Genomic DNA, 22,303 nt, shown 5'->3' with positions numbered 1-22,303 from the left:
CGCACGACCGCGCAATTGTCAGTTAAAGCGTCGTAGTGCCAAATTGCAAAAACTGGCCAGGTCCTTTAGCTGCCTAAAGGTCCGGGTCTTAAGTGGTTAAGAGACATTTTACCCGTCCCCTGTAACACCGGGCCTTGCAGTTGTTTTAACCCAAGTCGCTGAAAAACGGAATTGGCACAAGTGGTGAGGACAGGAATGGATGGGCCCCTGTACACATAAGTAGGGTAGAGGTGAGAGGTTGGGTGGCGGAGTATGTCATCATAAATGGTACATGGATGACCCTCTGAGCACAGACAGAGATATCCTCTGTACACAGCTGTCTGGGTACAGTCAGGGTTCAGACGGGTGGCGAGGTAAAATATTAACACATTTATTTTACAGAACTTCCGTACAAGTTCCACCTCTGTCAGCAGAACCTGCAAGGACGTTTCATCCGGAACAGTAGTGAGGTGGTATATATTGGCTGTAATAAAATGATTGGGTTTATTAAAGGTCCATGTGTTACAGCAGCTCCAGATTCTGAAAAATGAACATTCTTTAAATGCGTCTCGGAAAGGCATCTGGATAAGGAGACGTCTTACATGTTTAAGTTCTATTTACAGCGACATCATTCAGACTTAGCTTAATTGTGATTGGTTCATTTAACCGCTTGCCGCCCGCCGCACGCAGATATACGTCTGCAGCATGGCACGGGCAGGCAAAACGACGTACCTGTAAGTCCCCTTTAAGAAGCGGTTGTTGCGGGAGAGCGCCCGATGCGATCTCCGTGAGCACGCCCGGGGGTACCGCGGACTCGATCGCCGCGGGCATACCCGCGATCGTCTCACGGAGAGATAGAACGGGGAGATGTTAAAGCGGAGGTTCACCCAAAAAACAAGTATCTAACATTACATTCAGTATACCCCAAACATGTACAGTATGCCGTTTTTTTTTTGGGGGGGGGGTGTACATACAGTATTATCGCTATTTTCCTCCCGGCTTCCGGGTACTCGCTCCCGCGAGACTTGGCGTTCCTGTGCAGTGCCGCAATGTCATCTGGGACTTCGTCCATATGATCGACGTGCCTGAGAAAAACTCCCCCCGGCGGATAAGGCGCGTCACGACTTTCCGAAAGAAGCCAAACCGCGAGTCGGCTCTATACAGCGCCTGCGCAGTCAGCTCTACACGGCTCCTTGTTGGGTGCGCAGTCGCCGTATAGAGCCGACTCGCGGTTCGACTACTTTCGGAAAGTCGTGACGCGCCTTATCCGCCGGGGGGAGTTTTTCTCAGGCACGTCAATCATATGGACGAAGTCCCAGGTGACATTGTGGCACTGCACAGGAACGCCCAGTCCCGCGGGAGCGAGTACCCGGAAGCCGGGAGGGAAATACCGATTATTCCGTTTGTACCCCCCCCAAAAAAAAAAAACGGCATACTGTACATGTTTGAGGTATACTGAATGTAATGTTAGATACTTGTTTTTTGGGTGAACCTCCGCTTTAATGTAAACACATCTTCCCGTTCTGCCTAGTGACACAGTCACTGATCGTGTTCCCTGTCATCGGGAACACGATCAATGACGTGTCACAGCAAGCCACGCCCCCCCTATAGTAAGAATCACCCCTTAGGGAACACTTAACCCCTACAGCGCCACCTAGTGGTTAACCCCTTCACTGCCAGTGTCATTTTCACAGCAATCAGTGCATTTTTATAGCCACGATCGCTGTAAAAATGACAATGGTCCCAAAAATGTGTCAAAAGTGTCCGCCATAATGTCGCAGTTACGATAAAAATCGCAGATCGCCGCCATTACTAGTAAAACAAAATTATTAATAAAAATGCTATAAAACTATCCCCTATTTTGTAGACGCTATAACTTTTGCGCAAACCAATCAATAAACGCTTATTGCAATTATTTTTACCAAAAATATGTTGAATACGTATCGGCCTAAACTGAGGGAAAAAAAAAATCTGTTTTTATATATTTTTGGGGGATATTTATTACAGCAAAAAGTAAAAAATATTTAATTTTTCTCATAAATTGTCGCTCTATTTTTGTTTATAGCGCAAAAAATAAAAACCGCAGAGGTGATCAAATACCACCAAAAGAAAGCTCTATTTGTGGGGAAAAAAGGACGCCAATTTTGTTTGGGAGCCACGTCGCACGACCGCGCAATTGTCAGTTAAAGCGACGCAGTGCCAAATCGCAAAAAATTGCCTGGTCATTGGGTGGCCAAATCTTCCTGGGCTGAAGTCGTTAAAACACCCCAAAAAAAAAAAAACAGACGGCTCCATTTAAATGCTTTAATTAGACAGCACGTCAAATGGTTTTTGCGCTAAGAAATACAAACAAAATGTAAAGATTCCACGCAATTTATTTAAAGTTTATTGCTTACAGGATGAGCAGCAAAGTCCATTTATTCCTGTATGTTTTTACAGCATTGTGATTGAGGTACCAGTACAGGAGCCTGTGCAGGAGAGAAGACTCCACAGAGGAAGGATCTGTGTAATGGAGAGCGGAGGTCATACAACGTGAAAAGGTTCAGTCACATCTTCCATGTTTCTCTGTCCTTTTACAGCATAAAATTATGTTCAACAAATAACTGAAGTGAGCTTAAAGAGGAAGTAAACCTAAAAAAAAAAAATGTCCTTAAAAAAAAAAAACCCTGCAAGAGAAGGGCATAATGAGCTAGTGTGCATAGCATACTAGCTCATTATGTGGAACTTACCTGAGATCGAAGCCTCCGAAGCGCTCCTCGTTCCCCTCCGCCGCCCCCACCATGTCCCCTCGGAGCGTCTTCCTTGTATCGCCGCTCCGGCGCTGTGACTGGCCGGAGCGGCGATGACGTCACTCCCACGCATGCGAAGGAATACTTTATTTACCCCCATTATCCCATTCACAAAAACGGTACGCTCAGTGCGCCTGCGCCGTTGCCTACGGAGCGCGCAGGCGCCATAGACATCGGGGCAGTGTTTTCAGCAAATTTCTCCTTAACCGTGGAGGTTAGGCGATATTTCTTGCACCTACAGGTAAGCCTTATAATCTAGGCTTACCTGTAGGTGCAAGTTGTGTGGTTGGGAGGGTAAATGCACCCTCCCGTATAAAGCTGAAAGCATGAAATGCATAAAGAGCACACCGTTTTGTTTTCGGGAACCCAAGGCCAACCCACTGCCTGAAGCAGAACTCGGCTTTAAAGTGGTTGTAAACCCTTACAGACCACCTTGACCTACAGGTAAGCCTAGATTAAGGCTTACCTGTAGGTGCAACAAATATCTCCTTAACCTACACGGTTAAGGAGATTTCCAAAAAAGACGGCAAATAGACAACGGCGTGCAGGCGCACCGAGTGCGCTGCTACCAACGGCATCATGCCAATAGTGGCGGCTCCCACGCGCATGCGTGACGTCATCGCTGCTCCGGCCAGTCACAGCGCCGGAGCAGCGATACCCGGAAGTCACTTGGGGTATCATGGCGGTGAGGGAGGAGGTGTCCGAGGACCGCTGCGGGGGCTTCGTTTTCAGGTAAGTAATTCATAATGAGCTAGTATGCTGTGCAAATATCCCGATGTATCTCGAAATAAGTATCCCGATGCTTCACCCGATACTTTTTTTTTTATGTAGAGTGGCCGGAGAGGAAGGCAGGAAGTGTCTGGGGAAGGCAGGAGAGGGCGGGGGGAGTGCAGGCAGAGTTTGGCTGGAGAGGGGGCGGGCAGCATACACTGGGGGGGGGTGTCGGGCCGGTGCTCCCCTTCCGCGACTGAAGAGGACAGTGTGGAGACAGCGGGCGGCATGGTGGTGACAGACAGGCAGTTACACACAGGCTGAAGCCTCGCTTTGCGGGGGGGGGGGGGTCCGTTGTCACACCCGGGACCCAGCCGCGGCTCTGACAAATCTCGGCTGTGACTGTCTCACAGGTGGGAACTTGATAAAAATGAACTGTGAAAAATAAGATAAAACACAATGCAGCAGACACTGCAAAAAGAATGACAGTTAAGCCCAGGGCCGCCATCAGGGGGGTACAGGCATTACACCTGTACACACACGACTGGCCCCCCTCCTGTTTATTTTTTGCATTACACCTGTAAGGGGCCCGATGGTCCCCAGGGCCCCTTACAGGCCCGGTTAGCCCCCCCTCCTGGTTTTTTTTTTTGGGGCCCTGCCTAAAGCGGTGTAGGTGGCCCCAAAATTAGTGATGGCTGCCCTGGTTTAGCCAGCCATACACAGTGCAAATTTCTTTCCTGCAACCCAAAATGTGCTTGATTCCCCCCATCATCACAGACAGTGTTGACAGAGGAATCCCCCCTGCCAAGTAATTTTATTCTCCTGGCAGTGATTATTGCTAGCCATATATATATATATATATATATATATATATATATATATATATATATATATATATATATATATATATATATATATATATACCAGTTAATAGAAATAATTGCATGTAAGATCTGGCAGGTTGGTTGCACCCAAGTCGATCAATCAATAAACTTGTTAAATTCAGCCTGACCATACATGGTTTTGAATCTCAGCCGGCTTCAATTAGTTGGGGCCCGAAAGTCACGTTGGTGAGGGCGGAAAAACCGGACTGGAATTCCATCATTTCTGTTTTCTGTTTTTGCTCCAAATAAAAGGGCTGCAGGTCTGTTGGCCAAGCATATTGGCAAATGCCCAATTAAAGAGATGAGATTAGTGTAACCACACAGCTGCAGAAATGTGCAAAGAGCCTATTCTATAACGCAAGATAGTTTCAACTTTGTAACAGTCTCAGAAAAGAAGTCATAAAAGGATCATTATTGAAGGTCCTTGGTGTTCCTCACCAGGGGCTCGAGAATAAGGCCTGAGTTTTTCTCCTCACTCTCCTCGCTATACAAGTCGTGGTTTTTGATATAGTCCAGTACTAGGTCAGGCAAAAGATACCGGACACTCATCCCTCGCCGCAAGGCCCGCCGGACTTTGGTGGAAGAGATGTCGTTGGTGATCCACTCTTCCACCAAGTGAATATTGTGCCTGTATTTCCAGAGGACGTCCGACTCGTAGATGAACTTCTGTGCGTCACTCCCTATCCTGGTGATACAGACCAGACCAAAAGAGGACACGATCTCTACTATGTGTTCAGGCTTCCACAGGTTGGGGGTTCCAAGCGATTCCAACATGTCCGCCCCACACAGCAGCTTCACCTGAGGGACAGCTGGAAGACAAAACAAACAGTTTTCAGCTCTCTGCTCCCTTTCATGCGTTTCTCAATTTCTCCTGAAAGGAAAAAGCCTGTTTACAGAGCTCTATAGCTCAAGCTGAAATTTAATACAGCAGTTCTATAGAATCTTGCATTTCTCCAATTTTTTGGAACATCACGAAGTCCTTGGTTGTTACATCTTACCTCTGCTCTCTGAACAGTTATGGTCTTGGCAGTTTTCCCTTTTCCTCTTGTTACCCTTCTTGTACCCAGATTTCTTATCCTGGTTCCCTTCATTAGTCATATCCCTAAGCTGCTGCTGGTGATGCCTGAAAAAGATATAACAAAATAAAAAGCCATAGGCAAAAGGTCTGGACAGTAAGGGCATGACTAAAAAAGTCACAGCAGGTTTTGCCAACTGCTGAGGTTTAGGGCATGCTGGGATTTCTAGTTCCTCGATACCACGGGAGGGTATTGGTTTGCCTGTATGGGTTACCTTAAAACTGCTACAGTCTCAGTCCAGTCCTTTTTCAAACACTCCCACGGGTCCACTTTTATCCAATCTGATGTCTGAGTCGCCTGTTGGGCCATTGACAGCCGGTGTGGCCCCTCGACTAGGCCTTTCTTTTTGTATCCGTCGCTCACAGGAGATATAATACCTTTTACTACCTTATAGTTTCCTGCGTGGGAAAATCAACAAATACATAAAAGGACAGTGAGCCACTTACATAATACTCAAAAAAACACGAAATTTTTCATTGATACATTAACCACTTCCCGACGGGCGTACGAATATGTGCGGCCGCAGGGTGGTTCTAAATCTCTGACAGGACGCATATATGCGTCCTCCGCTCTTCCAGGCCACTAGAGGGCGCGCGAGCGCCGCATTCCTGAGATACCGATGCGTGTGCCTGGCGGCCGCGATGTCCGCCAGGCACTCGCGATCGGCGGCTACAGGGACAAGACGTGGAGCTCTGTGTGTAAACACAGGGATCCACGTCCTGTCAGAGGAGAGGAGACCGATCTGTGTCTCTTGTACATAGGGACATAGATCGGTCACCTCCCCCAGTCACCCCCCCTCCCCCCACAGTTAGAACACACCCAGGGAATACATTTAACCCCTTCCATGCCCCCCTTGTGTTAACCCCTTCACTGCCAGTCATATTTATACAGTAATCGGTGCATTTTTATAGCACGGATCGCAGTATAAATGTGAATGGCGCCAAAAACGTGTCAAAAGTGTCCGATGTGTCCGCCATAACGTCGCAGTCCCAATAAAAAAATAATTACTAGTAAAAAAAAATAATAATAAAAATTAATAATAATTCTGTCCCCTATTTTGTAAGCGCTATAACTTTTGCGCAAACCAGTCGCTTATTGCGATTTTTCTTTTTAACCAAAAATATGTAGAAGAATACGTATCAGCCTAAACTGAGAAAAAAAATGTTTTAAAAAAAAAAAAAAAAAAATGGGCTATTTATTATAGTAACAAGTAAAAAATATTGTCAGTTAAATCGACGCAGTGCCAGAAGCTGAAATTTCACCTGGTCAGGAAGGGGTATACGTGCCCAGTAAGGAAGTGGTTAAGTAAATCTGAAGCAGTACTAAAAAGGCAAAATGGTCCAACGCCCTGAAGTCCCTCACCAGCATTTTCTACCCAACGCCATGCCTGGGCTGTCGTTACTGGTCAGCGCGGGATGAGGTCACTCCCATGCATGTGCTGGAGTGCAATCATCCCATCACACAGGTCGTATGCCGGAATATAAACTGAGCTGTGCTCTGCTCTTTTTTATAGGTTTGTAAACCCTCAAGGTTTTTTACCTTAATACATTCTATGCATTACTGTGAAAACCCTTCTGTGATGCAGCTGTCCCCCCTCCCCCCCCCCCAGAGCCTACCTTTTACTTACCTGAACCCTGTCTTTCCAGCGACGGGGACAAACACACCAGCTCCAGCCGGTGTCTCGGGTCCTGATTGGATAGACTGATAGCAGTGCAGCCATTGGCTCCTGCTGCTGTCAATCAAATCCAAAGATGCGTGGGGGGCGGGGCTGAGTTCTGCTGTCTGTGTCCATAGACGCAGCAGCAGGATACGGAGTGCGCCCGCACGGGTGCCCTGAGGGAAAGCGCTTCTCCAACGGGGCACTGGAGAAGAGGTGGAGCCAGGAGTGCGGCTGAGGGACCCAAGAAGAGGTGGATCAGGGCCACTCTGTGCAAAACCAACTGCACAGAGGAGGTAAGTATAACATGTTTTTTTTTAAAATGGTTAAACAGTGGTGGCCGGTGGAATTCCCCCCCCCCCCCCACACCCTTGGGTTGGTCAGTAGCACTAACCCCATCAACGGCGCCTTCCCCTGCTTGGCGGCGGTGGCCTTCTGATCTCCACGGGTCATGGCAGCGGCTTCCGTTTCCTCCCTCCTCCTTGGCAGCCAATTGGTCTCAATCGGAAAGCGGGTCTCACACCCGCTTCCCGATTGGCCGGATTAAGGATCAGGGTTTCAACAGCGAACATTCACTCGCTGTTGTAACACACCTGGGTGGGATCGGAGCTCATTCTCTGCGATCCAAGCCCACACTATGTTGAAGCCCATTAGAGCCTCTGGCTCTAATCATGTGCTTAAAAAAAAAAAAAAAAAACACGTCAGCTGTAGTTCATGTACCTGGTGTCCTGAAAGGGGCCGGATGCAAGAGAGGGTGGCTGCGCATAGATTCATCATGCTATGCATGAATCTATCTATTGCATATAGGGGGGGTGGCGGCCGGCCAATGGACGAGCTACCACTGCGGTTACATATAACTTTTGCAAAACCTTCTTGCCACATGGCAGCATTGTATGCGACACAGTGACAGGAACTCTGTATAGGTAATGGTTAGGTTTTGGGGTACCTGTGGAATGCAGATGGTCCCTCGCCAGTTCAAACAGCCTCAGGTGCATTACAGTGATCGGGTTAAATGAGCCGGTAGCCAACAGGACAACTTCTGTCCGTTCGTCTGACTTCTCCATGGTATAGGAGGAATTCAAGCAGATCGCGTCCGGATTGCTTATACAACCTATAAACAAAAAATATAAAACTTGTTAAGAAATCGCTGTAAAGTTTATTATTTGCTAGAAAATTACTTAGAACCCCCAAACATGATATATTATATATATATATATATATATATATATATATATATATATATATATATATATATATATATATATATATATATATATATATATATATATATATATATATATATACACACACACACACACACACACACACACATTTTTTTCTCTAACACCCTAGAGAATAAAAAATACTTTGTCACATCGTATTTGCGCAGTAAAGACAACAGTAAAGTTAGCCCAATTTTTTTTTTATATTGTAAAAAGATAATGTTACCCCGAGTAAATTGATACCCAACACGTCACTCTTCAAAGTTCCGCCCTCTCGTGGAATGGCGGCAAACTTTTACCCTTAAAAATCATCCATAGGAGACTTTTAAAAAAAATCTAAAAGGTTGCATGTTTTGAGTTACAGAGGAGGTCTAAAGCTAGAATTATTGCTCTCGCTCCAACGATCGTGGCGATACCTCACGTGTGCGGTTTAAACACTGTTTTCATATGCGGGTGCTGCTCGCGTATGCGTTCGCTTCTGCACGCGAGATTGTCGAGATGGGGAGCTTTAAACATTTCTTATTTCTTTTACTTTAATTTCTTTATTTTGACATTGGTTTTAAAAAAATAAATACAAATTGGGCCACTTTTATTTCTATTACAAGGAATGTAAACATCCCTTGTAATAGAAAAAACATGACAGGTCCTCTTAAATATGAGATCTGAGGTCATTTTGACCCCAGATCTCATATTCACACTAAAATGCAATATAATTTTTTTTTTTAATGTCATGCTAAAATAAAAAAATTAAATAATGTCCCTTTAAGAGCGGAATTGACGTTTTGACGTTTGCATCTGCCCTGCAGTGATATGGAGACGGGTGGGAGCCATCTCCCCCTCACTCGTCTCCATACCCAGCAAGGGATCAGACCCAACGGATCCGGTAAGCGGCGGAAGGACGGAGGAGCCTCTCCCGCTACCGATAAAAGTGATCTGGCGGCGAATCCACCGCAGAGGCCACTATTATCTTGTAGCGGACCGCCCGCTACAGAAGAGGATACCAGGGTTATGGTAGCTAGCTGCTACCATAGCAACGGTATTCCTCTTCAAACAGCCGACATATTCCTGCGGCGGGAAGTCCGTAAGTGCTAACCGTTGGCCATGGATAGGACATGACAAAGTTTGTTAGTAAGAAATCTGGGGGGCCGATATATGATGCCGATTTTTGCGGACGATATTTTAGGCCGATTTTTTTTGGTGGCACTGGCTCGTGGCACTGGAAGATGGCACTAGCAGAAGGCTCCTATTGGCACTGGCAGGTTGCACTGGATGGCACTGAAAGATGGTACTAGCAGATGGCACTGATTGGCAGGTGGCACTTCTTGGCACTGGCAGGTGGCACTAATTGACACTGGCAGGTGGCACTAATTGGCAGATGGCACTAACTGGTGACACTGGCAAGTGGCACTGGTTGGCACTGACTGGCAGGTGGCACTAATTGGCACTGGCAGGTGGCACTGATGGCTTTAGTTTGCACTGGTAGGTGGCACTGGATCACACTGGCAGGTGGCACTGGATGGAAGGTGGCACTAATTAGGACTGGATGGTGGCACTGGTATTGGCACTGGCAGGTGGCATTGGCAGATGGCACTGGATGGTGGCACTGGTATTGCCACTGGCAGATGGCACTGGATGGCAAGTGGCACTAACTGGTGCAAAAAAAAAAAAAAAAAAAAAATTGCGTCACCCCCCAGTACAGACCCCCTCTCCCTCGAGTATAGACACCCCCCCCCCCCGCTACAGACACCAGAGAGCGGTTTGTGTCCCACGAGCGCGGGCCCCTCCTCCTCTGTGGGCGTAAACAGAGAGGAGGGCCGCCGCGCTGGGTGTACCAAGATGGCCGCGGCTCCGGAGCTAGGCCGAAGCCGCAGTCTTTCCTGATGCTGTGACCGTGGCGGCAATCCGCGACAGGCTTCGGCCTAGCTCCGGAGCCGCGGCACCGCTAGCCGCCATGTAAAATATCGTCCTAATTTGGATAAAAAACGGCCGATGCCGATTTCTCCAAAACGGCCAAATATCGGCCGATATATCGGCCTGCTGATATATCGGTCGACCTCTACATATAAGAGCTAAAAGTATGTAAACAGATGAACAGAAGCACGGCCGTGGGTTTGTTTGCCTCTGGACAAAAGCTGGAAGGAAGCGATTCACACAAAAGCGATATTTAACCTCTTTGGGTCCGATTCAGCAGGGGATCGGTTCATAGAGTTAAACTTAATGCACCTGAACCAAGGTGAATGAACAGTCTCCAACACCAGAGAACGCCTTTTACAGAGAAACGCGTAGGGCAGAGCTAGAGCTGTGACGTCATCATGCACAGTGGTGCCAGTGTTCTATCAATATGTGCCCTCCATTGAAAAGTGCCCGCACATGCGCAGGATGGAGCCGCACTCCAGCTGACTTCCCGCTCAGCTTGTGTGACGCGACCATGGGGCATGCACCCATCACAGGAGGCATTTTTCGAAGGGAGAGGGAATTTTCTGGTTTCAATTGAACGCTATTCACAGAGCGGAGGGCGACACCGTAGTTGTTACATTATGTCTTGCAGTTGCAGGGCGGCTTGTGGCTGTGTTAACCGCTTGCCGACCGCGCCATGTACGTTTACGTCAGCAGAATGGCACAGCTGTGCAAAGTATATTTACGCTACTTTGAATTGCGCGCCATGCAAGCCAGCGCGCACACCTGCCGCGAGCTCCGTGACCGTGCCCGTGGACTCAACGTCCGCCAGTGTCCCGCCATCTTGTCACAGAGCGGCAGAACGGGGGATGCCTGTGTAAACAAGGCATCTCCCAGTTCTGCCTAGTGACAGGAGACGGATTGTCTGCGCCCTGTCATCGGGAGCAGCGATCAGTGTCGTGTTACAGTAAGCCCCGCCCCCCCCACAGTTAGAATCACTCCCTAGGACACACTTAACACCTTCCTAGCCCCCTAGTGGTTAACCCCTTCCCTGACCGTGACATTTATACAGTAATCAGTGCATTTTTTAGATGTAAATGGTCCGAAAATAGCGTCAAAAGTGTCCGATGTGTCCGCCATAATATGATAATAATGCATTGATGCATATGATGTTAATGCATTGTATGTCCGCCATAATGTCGCAGTCACGATAAGATCGCTGATCGCCCCCATTACTAGTAAAAACAAAAATATATTATTAATAAAAATGCCATAAAACGATCCCCTATTTTGTAGACGCTATAACTTTGTCGCAAACCAATCAATAAACGCTTATTGCAATTTTTTTTTACCAAAAATATGCAGAAGAATACGTATCGGCCTAAACTGAGGAAATTTTTTTTTTTTAAAAAGAATTGGGGATATTTATTATATTAAAAATTACAAAATATTGCTTTTTTTTTTTTTAATTGTCGCTCTTTTTTTGTTTATAGCGCAAAAAATAAAAAAAAACGCAGAAGGTGATCAAACATCACCAAAATAAATTTCTATTTGTGGGGAAAAAAGGACGACAATGACCGTCGGAGGCCCGGGCGCGATGTGATGACGTCACACCCGGGTACCCGTAAGTAAACAACATTTTTTTCACCGATCTCATGCTTTCCAGCCTGGAGGAGAGATGTGAGGTCTTATTGACCCCGCATCTCTCCATAAAGAGGACCTGTCACACACATTTCCTATTACAAGGGATGTTTACATTGCGTGCGTTAGAGTGCCAGCAACAATTCTAGCACTAGATCTCCTCTGTTAATCTAAACTGGTAAACTGTAAAACATTTCAAAGCGTTGCCTATGGAGCTTTTTAAGTACCGAAGTTTGGCGCCATTCCAGTGTGCGCAATTTTAAAGCATGACATGTTAGGTATCTATTTACTCGGTGTAACATAATATTTCATTTTTTACAAAAAAATTAGGCTAACTTTACTGTTTTGTTATTTTTTTAACTCATGAAAAATTTCCCCCCCCCCCAAAAAAAGGTGTTTAAAAAAGATTGCGCAAATACCGTGCGAGATAAAACATTGCAATGACCGCCATTTTATTCCCTAGGGTGTCTGCTAAAAAAAAAACATATATAATGTTTGGGGGTTCTGCGTAATTTTCTAGCAAAAGAATGATGATTTGTACATGTAGGAGAGAAGCGCCAGAATAGGCCTGGTATTGAGGTGGTTATAAAAGCCCGGTATTGAAGTGGTTAACGTTCCAATACTTTTGACCAGAGCTTTTTTTCCCAGAACAGGTGCAGGAACTCCCTCCTTCTGTCACCTCTTGTGTCCATCCCTTACCCACCTCCAAGCACCATTCATTGGTTTCACCCCCTACCCACCTCCGAGCACCATTTCTTGGTTCCACCCCTCCCCACCTCCGAGCACCATTCCTTTTCTCCACCCCCTACCCATCTCCGAGCACCATTCCTTGGTTACACTCCCTACCCATCTCCAAGCATCATTCCTTGGTTACACTCCCTACCCATCTCCAAGCACTGTTCCTTGGTTCCACCCCCTACCCACCTCCGAGCACCATTCCTTTTCTCCACCCCCTACCCATCTCCGAGCACCATTCCTTGGTTACACTCCCTACCCATCTCCAAGCATCATTCCTTGGTTACACTCCCTACCCATCTCCAAGCATCATTCTTTGGTTACACTCCCTACCCATCTCCAAGCACTATTCCTTGGTTCCACCCCCTACCCACCTCTGAGCACCGTTCCTTGGTTCCACCCCCTACCCACCTCTGAGCACCGTTCCTTGGTTCCACCCCCTACCCACCTCTGAGCACCGTTCCTTGGTTGCACCCCCTACCCACCTCTGAGCACTATTCCTTGGTTCCACTCCTTACCCACCTCTGAGCACCGTTCCTTGGTTCCACCCTCTACCCACCTCCGAGCACCATTACATACATTTAGAGCTGGAGGTACCGGAACTGCGTTCCCCCGCGTTCCTGCTGAAAAAAAGCCCTGCTTTTGACAATATAGTGCAATATTGTAAGAGATCAAACTCACGACTTCTATTAAAAAAAAAAAAACTCCATCCCATGACGTCCTGTTGAATACTGTAATGTATATCCCAGTGCAATAAAAAAAAGATACACCTGATAGAGAGAAGAGAGGACGGTGACACAGATAAGCGTGGTCACATCGGTGACACAACACACTGATGTCGTAACGCTGTCTGCTGGGGGAAGTTACACAACACACTGTACAATGTTACTGTGCCACGCTGACCCCTCCCCCCTCCCCATTGTGTTGGCAAATGAGGCAATAAGGCTAGAGGTAACAAACATCTCATAACAGGCAATCGTTTCATCATGGGGGGGGGGGGGGGTCACATCGATCGTCTAACCGTTATCATTTATAAAAGGAGACGTAATATTGCAGATCGGGCCGCACTCCATGGAGAAGCCAAAATGTTTCAAAACTTCTATATAGGACTACAAAAGTGAAAGTGAAAGTGAAAAAACAAAACAAAAATCTCCTTTCTTCGATCTCTCCGACAGAGAAAAAAGGAAGAATACGTCAGTTACAGAGAAAAAAGTAACCAATCCCGATCCGTGTTCTTACCAGACTTCTATTGGAAGCCTTGTTGGCTTTACCATTGATGGTGCCTTCTCCTTCTCCCGAGGTCTGTGCCTAGATCTGCTGCGCCGCCGCGCCCCTTCTTCCCTATCATCGCCTGACCAGTTTTACCAGTACTGGTTTCTGAGGGGTAAACCCCGCCCATTTCCTGACAAACCACGTGTGGGAGGAGTTTTTGAGGGCCATCTCCAAGTAAAATCTTTTGTTTCGTTTTAGATTTAGTGAGAAAAAAAAAAGGAACACTGGCCACACAGGGCTCTGTTTTTTTTTCCGTCCAGCTGGTGGGTTAAATGACGTATTCTGACAGCGGAGACCTCTTCCTCCCCTGCTGTCAGAATACACAGATCGGTGCTGCAGCCACTGATTGAGCGGCTTTTATCCAATAGGGCAGTTAAAGCGGGTCTTCACTCTGCCAAACGTATTCCTCCATTCCATCCCACATCCGGTCCTCTACAATACATCAGTGGTCTCCAAGTTGCAGCCCTGGCCCTTTGCATACCTTTATCTGGCCCATGGGGTACTATTCCTTCCATTGATACAAGGCACCTATCCCTTTCACTGACACCAACACCGGGGCAATAATTCCTGTACTGACACCAATGATGGGGCACCATCCCTCCCACTGACACCATCCATGGGGCACTATTCCTCCCAATGACACCAACGATGTGGCACTATTCCTCCAACTGATACAAGGCACTATCCCTTTCACTGACACCAACAATGGGGCAATAATTCCTGCACTGACACCAAAAATGGGGCAATAATTCCTGCACTGACACCAACAGTGGGGCACAATCTCTCCAACTGACACCAATGATGGGGCACTATTGCTTTCACTGACACCAACAATGGGGCACTAGTCCTCCCTCTGACACCAATGCTGGGGGAACCATCACTCCCACTGATGCATACGCTGGGAGAACCATCCCTCCCACTGACACCAACAATGGGGCACTAGTCCTCCCTCTGACACCAATGCTGAGGCACTATCCCTCACAATGACACCAACAATGGGGCACTAGTCCACCCACTGACACCAACACTGGGGGAACCATCCCTCCCACTGACGCAAACGCTGGGGGAACCATCCCTCTCACTGACACCAACAATGGGGCACTAGTCCTCCCTCTGACACCAATGCTGAGGCACTATCCCTCACAATGACACCAACAATGGGGCACTAGTCCACCCACTGACACCAACACTGGGGGAACCATCCCTCCCACTGACACAAACAATGGGGCACTATTCCTGTCACTGATACAAGGAAACTATACCTCACACAGATTCCAACCTTTGGGCAAGAATTCCTCTACTGACACCAACGATGGGGCACTATTCCTCCAACTGATACAAGGCATTATTCCCCATACAGATACCAACTGTCAGGCAATAAATACTCTGACACCAACAGTGGGGCACCATCCCTCCCACTGACACCAATAATGGGGTACTATTCCTCCCACTGACACCAATAATGGGGTAATATTCCTCCCACTGACACCAATGATAAGACCCTATTCCTGATGGGAGGGTCAGAATTTGGGGTAAACATGAAAGCAATGATCCATCCCGCCTTGCATCACCAGTTCAGCCTGGTGGGGGTGTAATGCTGTGGGGGGAGATTTTCTTGGCACACTTTGGGCCCCTTAGTACCAATTGAGCATCGATTATACACCACGACCTACCTGAGTATTGTTGCTGACCTTGTCCATCCCTTTATGACTACAGTGTCCCCATCTTCTCATGTCTCCTTCCAGCAGGATAATGTCACCATGTCACAAAGATCCAATCATCTCACCACTGGAGAGTGAGGTCACTGTACTCCAATGGCCTCCACAGTCACCACATCTCATCCAATCACATCACCTTTGGGATGTGGTGGAACAGGAGTTCGGCATCATGGATGTGCAGCCGACAAATCTGCACCAACTGTGTGATGCTATCAGGTCACTATGGAGCAAAATCTCTGAGGAACGTTTCCAACACCTTGTTGTATCTATGCCACGAAGAATGAAGGCAAAAGGGGGTCCAACCCAGTACTGGCAAGGTGTACCTAATAAAGGGGGTCCAACCCAGTACTGGCAAGGTGTACCTAATAAAGGGGGTCCAACCCGGTACTGGCAAGGTGTACCTAATAAAGGGGTACAACCCAGTACTGGCAAGGTGTACCTAATAAAGGGGGTCCAACCCGGTACTGGCAAGGTGTACCTAATAAAGGGGTCCAACCGAGTACTGGCAAGGTGTACCTAATAAAGGGGTACAACCCAGTACTGGCAAGGTGTACCTAATAAAGGGGGTCCAACCCGGTACTGGCAAGGTGTACCTAATAAAGGGGTCCAACCGAGTACTGGCAAGGTGTACCTAATAAAGGGGGTCCAACCCAGTACTGGCAAGGTGTACCTAATAAAGGGGGTCCAACCCAGTACTGGCAAGGTGTACCTAATAAAGGGGGTCCAACCCAGTACTGGCAAGGTGTACCTAATAAAGGGGGTCCAACCCGGTACTAGCAAGGTGTACCTAATAAAGGGGGTCCAACCCGGTACTAGCAAGGTGTACCTAATAAAGGGGGTCCAACCTGGTACTAGCAAGGTGTACCTAATAAAGGGGGTCCAACCCAGTACTGGCAAGGTGTACCTAGTAAAGGGGGTCCAACCCGGCACTAGCAAGGTGTACCTAATAAAGGGGGTCCAACCTGGTACTAGCAAGGTGTACCTAATAAAGGGGGTCCAACCCAGTACTGGCAAGGTGTACCTAATAAAGGGGGTCCAACCCGGTACTAGCAAGGTGTACCTAATAAAGGGGGTCCAACCGGGTACTAGCAAGGTGTACCTAATAAAGGGGGTCCAACTCGGTACTAGCAAGGTGTACCTAATAAAGGGGGTCCAACCCAGTACTGGCAAGGTGTACCTAATAAAGGGGGTCCAACCCGGTACTGGCAAGGTGTACCTAATAAAGGGGGTCCAACCGGGTACTAGCAAGGTGTACCTAATAAAGGGGGTCCAACTCGGTACTAGCAAGGTGTACCTAATAAAGGGGGTCCAACCCAGTACTGGCAAGGTGTACCTAATAAAGGGGGTCCAACCGGGTACTGGCAAGGTGTACCTAATAGTGGCCAGTGAGAGTATATCTTCTGCACTGTGATCTGTTGTGATTTTTGCTGTAAATTAGATAAAAGGAATACAAAAAAGTATGCAAACTGCACCAATAAACGAAAAATAAAACTCACCTCCATCACTGGTAGGTCTGTGAGCCTCAGACCCAACGCGGTCGTCATTACCGGACATGACAAATCCCAGCGTGCGTCGGCCCCCCCGTCTGCTAGATAACCCAGAGTAGACAGTAAGGTCAGCACAGGGGCCGCCGTACCTCCCGACTCGGGGACGCAGGGCCCGGGCTATTCTGGAAAATCCCAGCGTATGGACAGAGAGGGGGCAGATCATGCGAAACATGCAGGGCTACTTCCCCATCTCTCATAGTCACAAAGATATTCTTCTGGGGGGGGAAAACTGCAAATAACAAAACAAAAACTAAAATTACCGGTCTGAAAATTAAGGAAAAAAAAACAAAAACAAAATTTTAAAACAAAATGAAATTAAGAAAAAATTATATATCAAAACACAGGAAAAAAATAATAATAATAAAAAAAAAAAAAAACATAAAAAGTGTGGAGTGTGATAAGCAGTGGCGATACGTCCATAAAGGGCGCAGGAGCGCCGCCCCCTCTCTCCTATATGACGTCGGCAGGAACTGTCTCTCCCTCAGAGTGGACGTCCTTTGCATCGTGGCCGCTAAGGAGCTGCGCGCGCCTTCGCTCGCGACCCGGTGCGCGTGCCCACGATGTCTGTCGGGCACCCGCGATTGCCGCCAATCACGGCAGGAGTGTGGATCTGTGTGTGTAAACACCCAGATCCACCTCCTGTCAGAGGTGAGGAAACAGATGTGTGTTCCCAGTACAGAGGAACACAGATCGGTCTCCTCCCCTTGTGAGTCCCCTCCCCCCTACAGTTAGAAATCACTCCCAGGGAACATATTAACCCCTTCAGCGCCCCCTAGTGTTAACCCCTTCCCTGCCAGTCACATTTACACAGTAATCAGTGCAGTTTTATAGCACTAATCGCTGTATAAATGTGAATGGTCCCAAAAATGTGTCAAAAGTGTCCGATGTGTCCGCCGCAATGTCACGGTCACAATAAAAAAAAAAAAAAAAAAAAAAAAAAAAAACGCAGATCGCCGCCATTACTAGTAAAAAAAAAAAAAAATACAAAAAAAAAAATGCCATAAATCTATGCCCTATTTTGTAGACGCTATAACTTTTGCGCAAACAAATCAGTAAACGCTTATTGCGTTTTTTTTTTTACCAGAAAATATGTAGAAGAATACGTATCAGCCTAAACTGAGGAAATTTTTTTTTTAAATAATTAGAGATTTATTAAATCAAAAAATAAAAAATATGGTGTTTTTTCAAAATGGTCGCTCTTCTTTTGTTTGGGGGTGAAAATGCCCTGTATGGAAGTGGTTAATAATCCAATAAAATAAAATAAAAATATATCCCAAATTTAAAAATTCTATTTAAAAAATCAAAAAAATCCCAATTTAAAAATCCAATAAAAAAAAAAAATCCCAATTTAAAAAAAAAAAAAATCCCAATTTAAAAATCCAATAATGCCAATAAAAACGAAAACAAAAAACAACAATAAAAAAAATCCCAATAAAAACAAAAAGAAACCTAATTTAAAATAAAAAAAATCCCAATAAAAAAACAAAAAGAAACCTAATTTAAAATAAAAAAAATCCCAATAAAAACAAAAAAGAAACCCAATTTAAAATAAAAAAAATCCCAATAAAAACAAAAAGAAACCTAATTTAAAATAAAAAAAATCCCAATAAAAACAAAAAAGAAACCAAATTTAAAATAAAAAAAATCCCAATAAAAACAAAAAGAAACCTAATTTAAAATAAAAAAAATCCCAATAAAAACAAAAAGAAACCCAATTTAAAATAAAAAAAATCCCAATAAAAACAAAAAGAAACCCAATTTAAAATAAAAAAAATCCAATAAAAAAATCTCAATTTAAAAATTCAATTATCCCAAAAAAAAAGAAAAAAACAAAGACAATATAAAAAAAATCCCAATAAAAACAAAAAGAAACCTAATTTAAAATAAAAAAAATCCCAATAAAAACAAAAAGAAACCTAATTTAAAATAAAAAAAATCCCAATAAAAACAAAAAGAAACCCAATTTAAAATAAAAAAAATCTCAATTTAAAAATTCAATTATCCCAAAAAAAAAGAAAAAAACAAAGACAATATAAAAAAAATCCCAATAAAAACAAAAAGAAACCTAATTTAAAATAAAAAAAATCCCAATAAAAAACAAACAGAAACCTAATTTAAAATAAAAGAAATTCAATAAAAAAAAAAAAAAAAAGAAGAAAATCCAAATTTAAAAAAAAAAAATCCCAAATTAAAAATCCAATAATCCCCCAAAAAAAGAAAAACAAAGACAACAATATAAAAAAAATCCCAATAAAAACAAAAAGAAACCCAATTTAAAATAAAAAAATCCAATAAAAAAAAATCCCAATTTAAAATTAAAAAAAAAGATCAGATTTTTATCCATCCTGTGTCCAACCACAATGGCCACCCCTGGATCCAAATTCTTCTGGTCCCCGCTGAATCGGGCAAATTTCAATCCATGTATGGTTGGCTTTAGTTCAGTTTTAATTGTTGATAAAACTCTCTGTGCTTCTATTTCTCCGAAATGTCTGTGCAATTTCCAAAGACGGGAGAACAGTTACAAATCACGTGAACCACAAGTACAGAACGGCTTCAATTCCACAAAATATTACTAGGAATATTTCATAACACATCCATGTCGTTATCCTCATGAGCGCGAATCATTGCGACAAAATAAACTTTTGATTTGAAACCAAAAGCAATTCTTCTAGGAGTCACATTTGTTTGCTTAATACAAATTTTTATGGGTGAAACTAGTATGAAACGCCAACACTTTTTTTTTTTTTTTTTTTTAAAGCTTAACCACTTAAGACCCAGACCAAAATGCAGCTAAAGGACCAGGCCCCTTTTTGCGATTCGGCACTGCATCGCTTTAACTGACAATTGCGTAGTCGTGCGACGTGGCTCCCAAACAAAATTGGCGTCCTTTTTTTCCCCACAAATAGAGCTTTCTTTTGGTGGTATTTGATCACCTCTGCGGTTTTTAGTTTTTGCGCTATAAACAGAAATAGAGCGACAATTTTGAAAAAAAATGAATATTTTTTACTTTTTGCTATAATAAATATCCCCCAAAAATATATATATAAAAAAAAAAAAATTTCCTCAGTTGGCCGATACGTATTCTTCCTATTTTTCGTAAAAAAAAATAAAAAAAAAATCGCAATAAGCGTTTATTGATTGGTTTGCACAAAAGTTCTAGCGTTTACAAAATATGGGGTAGTTTTATGGCATTTTTATTAATATTTTTTTTTTTTACTAGTAATGGTGGCGATCAGCGTTTTTTTTTCGGTACTGCGACATTATGGCGGACACTTCGGACACATTTTTGGGACCATTGGCATTTTTATAGCGATCAGTGTTATAAAAATGCATTGGATTACTATAAAAATGCCACTGGCAGTGAAGGGGTTAACACTAGGGGGCGGGGAAGGGGTTAAGTATGTTCCCTGGGTGTGTTCTAACTGTAGGGGGGGTGGACTCACTAGGGGAAATGACTGATCTTCTGTTCATACATTGTACAGGCATTTCTCTCCCTGACAGGACCGGGAGCTGTGTGTTTACACACACAGCTCCCGGTCCTCGCTCTGTAACGAGCGATCGCGGGTGCCCCTAGTGGCCTGCCCGAGAGCCGACGTTATACTACGGGTTCTCGCGCAGGGGAGCCGACTTGCCTCCGTAAAACGATAGGTGTATTTTATATAATAGAGACAGAATATCAACCACAAAAAAAAACACATGATACAAATGTTATAAAAATCAAGTTCAGCGAGGAAAATAAGTATTTGATCTCCGAACAAAACATGACTTGGTATTTGGTGGAGAAACCCTTGTTGACAAGCACAGAGGTCAGACGTTTCTTGTAGTTGGTGATCAGGTCTGCACATCTCAGGAGGGATTTTGGTCTCCACTCTTCTTTACAGATCTTCTGTAAATCCTTAAGGTTTCTTGGCTGTCGCTTGACAACTCGAAGTTTCAGCTCCCTCCATACATTTTCTATAGGATTAAGGTCTGGAGACTGGCTAGGCCAAATCTTACCAAGCTTCTTTCTGATGGTCTTGTAACCCATTCCAGCCTTGTGCTGGTCTACAATCTTGTCCCCGACATCCTGTGACATCTCTTTGGTGTTGCCCATGATGATGAGGGTTTGAATGGAAGAAAGATTCTGTGGACAGGTGTCTTTTATACACATAACGAGGTATCATTAAGAAGCACCTTCATAAGGCTGGGTTCACACTACGGTTTTCCCGTCCGTCAGCCGCATACGATTTATATGAAAAACCGTATGCGGCTGAAACGGACGGGAACGTATGGAACCGCACACATGTGCGTTTTCCATTGACGTTAATGTTAAAGGAAAACGTATGCGTTTGCCATACTGTTTTAAAAACGACCGCAAAACCGTGGTTGAACACGGTTTTGCGTACGTTTAAAAAACGTTTTGCCAGCAAATCGTACGCACCCGGATGCATCTGAGTGCATACGATTTGCAATGCATTCTCTATCTATACGTTTTCCCGTCCGGGCCCGTACGTTTTCAATACTGAAATCGTATGCGGCTGACGGACGGGAAAACCGTAGTGTGAACCCAGCCTTACCGCTAGGCGCCCGGGCTATAGCTGAATGAAGGCTACAGTGCGGACCCCAAATTGCCGGGAGGACATCAATAGACGTCCTTCCCTTTGCACGCACCCCACACGCCCCCTGCAGTCACCGAGACTCGGGTGATCACAGATTAGTTGTAAGGGGCCGGTCCTGGCCCCTTACCATGTGATCACTAAGGATGAGCTCCAGCGTGTTTGCATGGTACACGTGCAGAGTCCGCCAGGAAGTGTGCACGGCGCTGCGCTAATCACAGCCAGGGAGACATTGTCCCGATGCTCGGCTGCAGAGATCGGACAATGTCTCCCTGGCTGTGATTAGCGCAGCGCCGTGCACACTTCCTGGCGGACTCTGCACGTGTACCATGCAAACACGCTGGAGCTCATCCTTAGTGATCAGCTGTCAGCCAATGACAGCTGATCACGTGATGTAAATAAAGCTTGACAATCGTTTTTATTTTTCCTCACGCTAATAGTGCGAGGAGAAAAGAAAGCCGATCAACAGCTCTTGTGTAAGGGACATCAGTCCTGAAGAGGAAGAGGCACATCAGCCTCAATAGTGCCCACCAGTACCCACAGTGACCGCTAGTGCAATAAAGTGCCACCTATCAGTGCC

The 22,303-nt window shown here is 45.3% G+C and overlaps 1 protein-coding gene across 3 annotated transcripts in view; it reads right to left on the bottom strand.

Annotated features, from left to right (window-relative positions):
* Positions 1-4,379: 4,379 nt before the first annotated feature.
* Positions 4,380-22,303, bottom strand: part of NMNAT1 (nicotinamide nucleotide adenylyltransferase 1) — a 51,796-nt gene continuing 33,872 nt past the window's right edge. Inside the window, exons 2-6 of one of the 3 annotated variants that reach the window (XM_040326405.1) lie at positions 17,078-17,357; positions 8,043-8,207; positions 5,654-5,837; positions 5,362-5,486; positions 4,380-5,172 (exon numbers count right to left, since the gene is read on the bottom strand). In XM_040326405.1, coding sequence (XP_040182339.1) covers positions 4,775-5,172; positions 5,362-5,486; positions 5,654-5,837; positions 8,043-8,207; positions 17,078-17,300 — 1,095 coding nt within the window. In that variant the 5' untranslated portion in view covers positions 17,301-17,357 and the 3' untranslated portion in view covers positions 4,380-4,774. Of the gene's footprint in view, positions 5,173-5,361; positions 5,487-5,653; positions 5,838-8,042; positions 8,208-13,830; positions 14,001-17,077; positions 17,358-22,303 lie in introns of those variants that run through there. The other 2 variants (XM_040326406.1, XM_040326407.1) reach the window with 2 other exon arrangements.

Source organism: Rana temporaria, chromosome 10 (genome assembly GCF_905171775.1).
Source record: "Rana temporaria chromosome 10, aRanTem1.1, whole genome shotgun sequence".
Classification (NCBI taxonomy): domain Eukaryota; kingdom Metazoa; phylum Chordata; class Amphibia; order Anura; family Ranidae; genus Rana; species Rana temporaria.
The sequence above is the reverse complement of the archived record's forward strand: the minus strand, read 5'-3'. Positions and strand labels throughout refer to the sequence as shown.